This window comes from Glandiceps talaboti, chromosome 9 (genome assembly GCF_964340395.1).
Source record: "Glandiceps talaboti chromosome 9, keGlaTala1.1, whole genome shotgun sequence".
In the NCBI taxonomy this organism is placed as follows: Eukaryota; Metazoa; Hemichordata; class Enteropneusta; family Spengelidae; genus Glandiceps; species Glandiceps talaboti.
Genome location: NC_135557.1, coordinates 19,221,225 through 19,230,382, shown reverse-complemented (window position 1 = coordinate 19,230,382; position 9,158 = coordinate 19,221,225). Strand labels below are relative to the sequence as shown.

Sequence of the window (9,158 nt, the reverse complement as noted above, 5' to 3'; positions counted from 1 at the left end):
ACTGACCATGGATATAGGATACAATGTATATTTGAAAGACGGTTTTTCAGACTGATGAAAGAAATATGAATTGATTGATTGATTGATTGCCACATTGTTTTGGAAGACTATCAAGTAGAGTAACATATAAATTGTTTGATTATGGTTATACCCTAAATATTTTAGATAACATTCCACTCTACAGTACAAGCTGTTTCTGATGAGTGCCCACAGACAGAAGTGTTCATCATTATCATATTAAACTACCAGTACCACGCTGTGCTGCTCAAGGACTTCTTACAACTACATTGAATAAAATACTACAGTTAAAAACAGAACTTGTGTCCCACTCATGAATAAAAACAAATGGTTCAACAGGTCCTGAATAGATTGTTCCCATTTCACTGAGACAGTTCAAATCAAATGAAGGTCACATCAAACTGACGTTGTTCTCTAACAATAACAGTGCAGCTGTACAAATCAATATACATGTACAGGACTTAGAATTAGCAGTAGCCAAGGGCACATGTACACTATTCAACATATCTCCACTACCAAATATACATAGGTGATTCGCTACTAGACCAATGGATATTCAATAGAAAATGGTAGTTGAAACACTGGGTACTTGATTAAATCTGACTACAAAGTGGAAGTGAAATTCAAGCCCTGTATGTTCTGTTCACATATGGTAAATTATTCCAACCATAATTTCTACACTTTACAAATACACTCTGCAAATCAATCCACCCTCCAGTCAAAATCATCATATATGGACCCTTTAAGTTATAAGTGACATACTTTGAATTGTTCATCCAGTTCTATCATTTCAAGAGTATTTCTATACATGAGTAGAACACCAGTTTCAATCTAACATGGGTTTTAAAATGAACAGTGTGCACTCTAAGCCAATTTGATGTGCCTGCTAAGACACAGTTATTTCTTGTGACCAGCCAAAATTTGGTGTTTTTGTATCGGATCCCTTTATGTCATGACTCACACAATATAAAACCTGTTCAATACATTATTAGTTTTTAGAGTTGCTAATCATGGTAAATAATATTTTATAGTTATTCATAATTATTTTATGTTTTCAAATTTCAATTCTCTTTACTCTCAGTAATGACTTTCATAATGGTATGATGCCTATGTAATAACATTTTATGACTGTTTAACTTTCTGTACTGAGTAGAAACCAAAATTTACAAAACAATTCTTTTCCAAGTACTATGATCATAATATTTTTGTTATTTTCATATAATAAAATCATACATGGTAAGGATAAATTATTAATACTGCAGCTTGAATGCTAAAGCCACACTTATGTAAAACTAAGCATTTCAAGAGACTGTCAAAATAGATTTACTGTATATATAGTGTACACTTCTTTTTACAATAATCATTTTTTGTGTTTTTTATTTCCAGAAAAATGTAGCAGAAAAAGAAAAGTTATACTTGCTGCATAATACCGCATAAATAAGGTCAAACAAAATCAAAATTGTGTGTTTCTGATAAACAGCCTCAGAAAATAGGGTAGGTAGGTAGAGAGGTCTGGATTTGATTAGATTTTGAATTTTAAATTTTTGAAAAATATTGATTCGACCCAAAAACAAACGAATTGTCAGTAAGACTACCCCTTCTGTGATACATTGATGAAATATGTAGATATCACTTGGCAAAGGAAACAGACATGCGTGAAGGTCAAGAAGACTAAGAATTTCTCATCTTTTTGTTTTAAATAAATAATGCCAATAGCGTTGTAGCACAAATGTGCAGTTTTAAAAAATGTTTACCCACATCCATGATCCATGCTAGGTATAGGTGTTCATTGTTGAATGCATATGGTTATCCAGTTGCCTATCCAACCCTGTTGTTATCTTTGTAATATACACGACCATTTGTCTGTTGCTATGGGTGTGGTCATGTTCCTAGACATAATTGCATATATTTTTTGAATATTTGTTCATTTGTCTATTAATCCCTGTTATCTTTGCAATATATGTGATCATTTGGCTGTTGCTATGGCGTGGTCTTGTTGCTAGGCACATTTGCATACATGTTTTGAATGTTCGTTCACTTGTCTATGAATCCCTGATGTTATCTTTGTAATATATGTGATAATTTGATCATTATATCTTTGTGCAATAAAATATCTCAAACCTAAGTAACTTTTAGGTTGTTTATATTGTTTTTATTTCAAAGGCAGGATGGATGTTCATAAACTTGTATATATTTATTTATTTACGTATTTGTTTATTTATTTAAGGCGTATGATGCATGTGTATTTATGAATGTATGTATGTATGTATGTATGTATGTATGTATGTATGTATGTATGTATGTGTGTATGTATGTATGTATGTATGTATGTATGTATGTATGTGTGTGTCGGCCAAATGAATCCCGTAGTGACAGTAGTATATACTTGTATTCGTTTAGTTCACCCCTCCCCGGCCCCTGGGGTATTAATTGCCCTAATCGGCCATACGTATATATGTACCGTGATATGTGATTTGTTTCCTAGCCCTTTGGTCTGAAATGGGGTTCGTTTGTTTTCAAGCTGAAGAAGAGTCTAACAGAGGGCCAGCCGGGGGTCAACCCTACACTATTTTCGACTGATAAGTTGTTTTGGTATGATAAATTATCAGCTGATTCCCCATTCCGATTCCGCTGATATCCTTATATTTAACCTGAAATGTGATCTTCTAAAAACCTATCTTGTCTATAATGGACTACGCATTTATTTCTGGTCAAAATGGGAACAGGATTGAACATTGGCCGCACAAAGCTGATGACCACTAGTATTCTTCTCCCCACGGGGGGGGGATGCTCCCATCCCATTCCAGCATAATAATGTAATAACATGGGGATATGTTGACGGCTCACCTTTCTAGATCATTATGTAGTGTTTGTTGGCGGTCCGTAGTTGTTTTTAACGTAGGTATGCAGTACGCGTCTCTGCAATAATGTTAGATGCTTGTTATGAACAACAACAACAACAACAACAACAACAACAACAACAATAAAACTCAACTTTTAAAGTATTAAAACAATCAGACGTCACCGTACCATGCAATTTGTTTTCCACGCATAATTATTTGAACACGTTAGAAGCATACAGGTAGCAATACAACAAAATAAACTTTAGAAGCATCGACGCGACTCGTATCAACAGATCGAGAAATTTGTTACTTAGACAAGCATCATCACCAGTCCCTTTATCTTTATTTCCCCTCTAATAAATCTTCAAAATTAATGTTTTGATCTTGTATTTCACTCTTTTGTAAGGAAAATGTTGACACCGCTCCCCCTCTCCCGGGGACTCCCCTTCCCCTCCCCCGTTATACTTTTAATGCCCTCTAGGCGAATTCATCGAAATGTTTTGCAATCACTCACTCGGGTTACTAATCATTTCATTAAAAAACTACAAAATTTCACTGGTTTTCACTAATTAGTACGATTTGACATTTTTATAGTACTAGTATTTGTAGACAAACAACTTACTTATTTAGAAGGCCGTTGGAGGTGCAATGCACATCAGGTGAAGCGCTACAATGACCACAATATGAAAATATGTCTTATTTACCGTCTTGTGTTATTGCCAGGAGTACTTTTATATGTATAGTTTTACTATATTTCATTGGACTGGCAAACAATTTTTTAAATGTTAAAACAACTGAAAACAAAACTGGAAGGAGAAAATGTTTATTCAATACTTGTTATTGCAACCTGAAGTAGGAGTTGGGAATGAATTTCGAGCATGCCTTTAAATTGTAAAGTAGGTTATGATTGTGTATCCCCCGGGGAGGGATACACCCATAGAAAGGTACGATGTATATGGGTATGTGTAGCCCAACTTGGTAACATTTCACACCAAAAAATCACTGAGTTGACTTTTCTTCTAAAAATTCTCTAATTGTGAGGTCAATAACATGGGAAACGGTAATTGACCAGATGATGGTGACTGGAAATTCCTAGCAATGTTTTTTATTTTGGATTATACATAGGTAGATCTGGGCCGCACATCCCTGTCTGAAAATTTGGGGGTAACCCCCCCCCCCCCCCTGTGTGTTATTCCTCCAGATTTGAATATTACATATAATTGAATTGCTGTACATGTTAACCAGGATTCATTAAACTCGTGATTGGGGGTTTTGGAACACTACATTTCTGAGAGATAATGTTATTTGATACCCCCTCCCCCATTTTTATTATGTGTGTGTGTGGCATTCACGACTTTTTGTTGATGAAGATGTTGTTGTAAATTTGACATCAATATCTAGACGAACAATTAATAGTTGATAGAATTTCCAGAATTCTGTACATTTGTCACGCTTGATTGGGACTCGGACCGAAAGAAATGGCAGACTCAGATTACCCGCACCAGAACAACACGCTATAAGCAATTATTGATTCCAGCAGCAATTAAATTACGCAACCAACCAACAGACAGACAGACAGACAGACAGACAGACAGACAGACCTCGACTCTAACCCTACACGCTCACATGTCTAGCCGTGGCCACTCATTTTTAACGCCTACTCTTTTCGAGTTATCGTCGTTCTTTTATCCTCGTTATGTACGTGTTTTGGTAGTGAAAGTGTTGTTTTTATGTACTCGTTTAAATTGTTTTACTGTTTATGCCAGACACTATAATTTCCTGACAGGGATCAATAAAGTTTAATTGTAGTATTGTATTGTATTGTATTGTATTGTAAATGTTCTATAGGAGTCTGAGATTTGGACAAAGCCATGGCTCCCTAACCCAGTGTGTATAAACACAACTACTACGTGCCTAAATGTGTACACCGTCAGGCTTACTGGAAATCAAAATTGGAATGGTTTGAAATATCAGGTTTGTTTGTTGATTATTTATCCCTAACACTAACGACAATCTATGAATACTGGTCACATACTGATGGTAAGTTATGACATATATAGGCCTAATTCGAAAAAAACCCGCTGTGTGTATCTCTATTCACTCAACTAGTGATACACACTTTCGGTTAGTTTATCTGTTTTGTTTTGGCTAATTTTGGTCAATCTTGATATCTTTTTAATATAGTAGTACAGGTTATTCAATGAGGGAAATTAATATGCTCAGTGGTGGTGCGCAATAGGAACAGTTCGTTTCTAGATCTCCTTCCGCGGTCACATATAATGGGTCAACACGGTACACCGGACATAAGGCCACACCAAAGTCTTAAAACAGTAGTTTATCACATTCATTGGTAATTTCCGAGTGTAATTATCAAACTTTAATTTGAGGGCGAAGAATTGAAAGAGCCCGCCATATTGCTGACCCTTTGATAGCTTTGCAGTCTTTTCAGTTTGACAAAGAGTGGTGTGTACATGTTGTGCGCGACCTTCAACAGAAATAAAACCGCTTTCGAATCTGTCTCCGATTCACGGTAAGTTTTATAATTGTTGTTTATATTTTGAGTTATTAAAAATCTATTATATTCATAAATTTACCATTCTGTTTGTTTGAAATTGTAACTTAAAATTTTTGGGTTTTCACAACTTTCTGACGACGCTCGTTCCTAATGAGTGAGAGTGGAAATTTCACTGTGACCCGCCCGGTTGTTCTAAAACGACATACGGTGACGTTAACTTGAATTGGTCAAATAAGATTGTTATCAACAGAATGATAACCACATATACGCGATACTATTAAATGTCTGCCATATCTTTTTTCTTATCTAAAGATACGTTAGGAAAGTGTCAACGATATTAAGTGATACGATATTCAAAGCGTGTGGGGACCTTGAATAATTAGACTACATTAGGGTGAGGCGATTTCTGACAATGTGCGTACATATATGAGACGAGGTCACGAGGTGTACTTGAAATACCACATTGAACTCGTTTCCGTTACCATCGACGTTAAAACTTAGAGTCTGACCCTAACCTGTCTAGAGCCACAAAAATGCCAAAAAATGTGAATTATCCTTTCTAAAAATCAATTGCTTGGGTAGAGTTAGTCAAGATACATAGTCATTTGAAAAAAAAAAAGGTTCTTAAGCTTAGGTATGCCTTTCGCTGTAAAACAACTGCAAGGTGTGTTCTCACCGAGTGACGGGTAGACAAATGTACAACTGCGCATGTGTATACAAAGTCTAAAAGCGGGCACCGAATAAAATATACCAGTATAATAATGAAACATTTTAAATAGCAGTCGTTAAAACACATGTTCATGTTATGTTGATTGGGCCGAATACTCGAAATAAAAAAAGTGGAGTATTTACCACTAATAGTATATTTTAATACAAACAGGGAAGCGCTTTGTTTCATGTTTTAACTTTCAAATGTTTACAGGCATTGACTCGGTACCACCAAACGGAAAGTTTATTATATTTGCTTTGGTACTAATAAATTATTATATGCAAAGGCCGGTCTTTCTGTTGTAAGTCATTTTATGTTAATTTATGACGTCATGTAAGAAAGGAAAGGTAGGCGGGTTACAACATTCATGAGTTCGGATTGAATATACCCTATTAAGGGTGACGCCATTTTTTCTCATGACCCGACCTACCAAATTTTCAGCTTCGACATCAAAATAAGCCTCTAATATTGTTTATGTATGTATGTATGTATGTATGTATGTATGTATGTATGTATGTATGTATGCATGCATGCATGCATGCATGCATGCATGGATGGATGGATGGATGGATGTATGTATGTATGTATGTATGTATGTATGTGTATGTATGTATGTATGTATGTATGTATGTATGTATGTATGTATGCATGTCTGTCTGTCTGTCTGTGCGTGCGTGAGTGAACGTAGGTACGTACGTGTGTGTGTGTGTGGGGGGGTGTGAAGAAACTAAAAACATGATCAACATGACACAACATAGACCAAGTCTGTGTTTGTAACTTGATACATTGAAAAAGGCTTATTTTTTTAAATGTCTAAAATGTCTGTTTTTGTACGTATAATAACAAACATTTTAATTACACATTTATTAATCTTTTGTAATTGTTGTTGTTTCATATTGATTGTTCAAGTCGGAAGCCATGATACAATTATTACATAGATTTATAATCAAAATATAATACCCAATCCTTATCCATATGACCGCTTTAATATTTTTCATATTTCTTCTGTTATCTATCCAACAGGCAAAATGAGAAAGAATATAAAAGCTATGAAATTATGTGCACTGTGGAGTCTTATATTCTGTGTATCAACGTTCGTATTCTATGACTACAGTCTTGACATGCGATACAAATTTTTCGTTGCCTGGTTTGGTTTGGACAATGTTTTACTTGGAGGTACAGGTTGGATAAATGGGACTTTACAGCCCCACGATCACTACGTAATTCCAAATACAGCCCACTTCGTCTGGTTTAACTGTCGTCCTTTCACTATGATCCATATGCTTAGTCTGGCCAGCGTCTACCAAGTCATGAAACCTGATAAAATATTCTTTTACACCGATTGCGAACCTGAAGGTGAGTATTGGAACCAGGTCTCACTAATACCACAACTAGAAGTGAAGTACATGGCAGGTCCTACAGAAGTCAATGGTAAGCCACTGAACAAAAATTGGCCTGAGCATATGTCAGATATTGCAAGACTACGAATACTTCTTCGAGAAGGGGGCGTTTACTTCGATACGGACATATTCGTGGTCAACCCTCTAGACCCTTTACGAAAGTACGACTACGTCGCTGGTCGTGAAGACGGCTATCTGCTTAGTGGTGCTGTGATGATGGCGAGCAAAGACTCCCAATTTTTGAAAGAATTCTACAAAAGTTATGAAGAGACATACAGAGACTATTGTTATAATTGCAACGCCATCGTAGATCATCACAACTTGGCTGAGAAATTCCCTCATTTGATTCACATCGAAAACTACAGCATGCATCGACCGGACAATATTAACTGGAAAACTCTGTTTTACAGAAAATTTGATTGGCAGAACGGACACTACACTTTTCATATCTGGAAGGACTCGTTGAAACTCTGGAGTTGGATAGGAGCACCCCGACAAAAGGACGGAAATTATATTCGAGAGTTTAACCTACAAAACATTAGAGAACTTGATTCAGCTTTTGGTGAAATGTCTCGATTTATTTACTATGGCACGAAAGATATCATTCCTTTAAATATCGATCCACCTGAACCTTGGTGGACTGAGCTGAAAAAAAGAAAATCTGAGTCAAAGATAAAGATAGATGGATAAATAATAAAATGCCACTGTGACATTAGAATTCAGAATGTAACATGAAGAAAAGAGAAATGTCAATTTGTGACATCAATTATGACAACTGGGGTACTTTAATGAGCTGTTGTGTCACCTCTGATTTGCACATCCGGGTATTTTCGTTTGTTTTGGGGAAGGATTTTGAATCAAGAGTAGGTTATCTTAGTATCCGACAAAATGTAGCACTTCGTTACAGGGTTGTTTATATTTTTTGGGGGGTAACATAATTGCTAGCTGTCAGAAAGAATACAGATGTAAAATACGGGGTCACACAAAAGGTCATTCAAGTGGCCTGTTGACACCGTGATTTTTATGTGCCAACAGAATTCAAAGGAGATAAGAAATACGGTAAAGTCTAAAGAGATGTGTACAGTACTTGTTACGGATCAGGGTCACATCCTGGATTCGCTACCTCAGAAGGTGAATAAACTTTCGACTCTGCGCATTCCATGTGAGCCAGAGATTTGCTGTTTACTGCTAGTTCCTAATGCACCATGTTTTGTTTGCCAGTTTGTTATGATTTGTAACCATACTAACCAGAAGTGACGTTTTTCAATGACTTAATTACCTAGGGGGTAAACTTGTTTTATCTATTACGATGATTTACCTTAGAGGTAAACCTTTTTATGTATATATGTCGATGCCTAATTACCTAGGAGGTACATTTTCTTCTATATATGTCGATGAATTACCTAGGGTTATACTTGTGTTTCATTGGGCTAACGAGGTCACGTGGTAAGATTTTTCTGATACTGAATGTTTTCTATGCAATATTTTATTTTATTTTCCAAACGCTGTTTTACAGTACTAGTATATTTTATAGAATGATTGAATAAAAAAAATAGTATTTCTGTGAAAGTCGTTGAAGTTGTACAAGTTAAAAGTGGCACAAGCTGAGTTTATAAGCTTTTTGCTTAGGCCTAAAAAATGTATGGTTCCGCTATCATGTTTCCACTGTTTTA

General features: G+C 35.8%; 1 protein-coding gene across 1 annotated transcript in view; it reads left to right on the top strand.

The window, feature by feature from the left end:
• The first annotated feature begins 5,124 nt into the window (after nt 1–5,124).
• Nucleotides 5,125–9,158, top strand: part of LOC144440159 (uncharacterized) — a 4,075-nt gene continuing 41 nt past the window's right edge. The window contains exons 1-2 of the mRNA XM_078129439.1: nt 5,125–5,391; nt 7,109–9,158. The exon at nt 7,109–9,158 is cut by the window's right edge and continues 41 nt beyond it. Of these exons, the coding sequence (XP_077985565.1) occupies nt 7,114–8,175 (1,062 nt within the window). The 5' untranslated portion in view covers nt 5,125–5,391; nt 7,109–7,113 and the 3' untranslated portion in view covers nt 8,176–9,158. The remainder of the gene's footprint in view (nt 5,392–7,108) is intronic.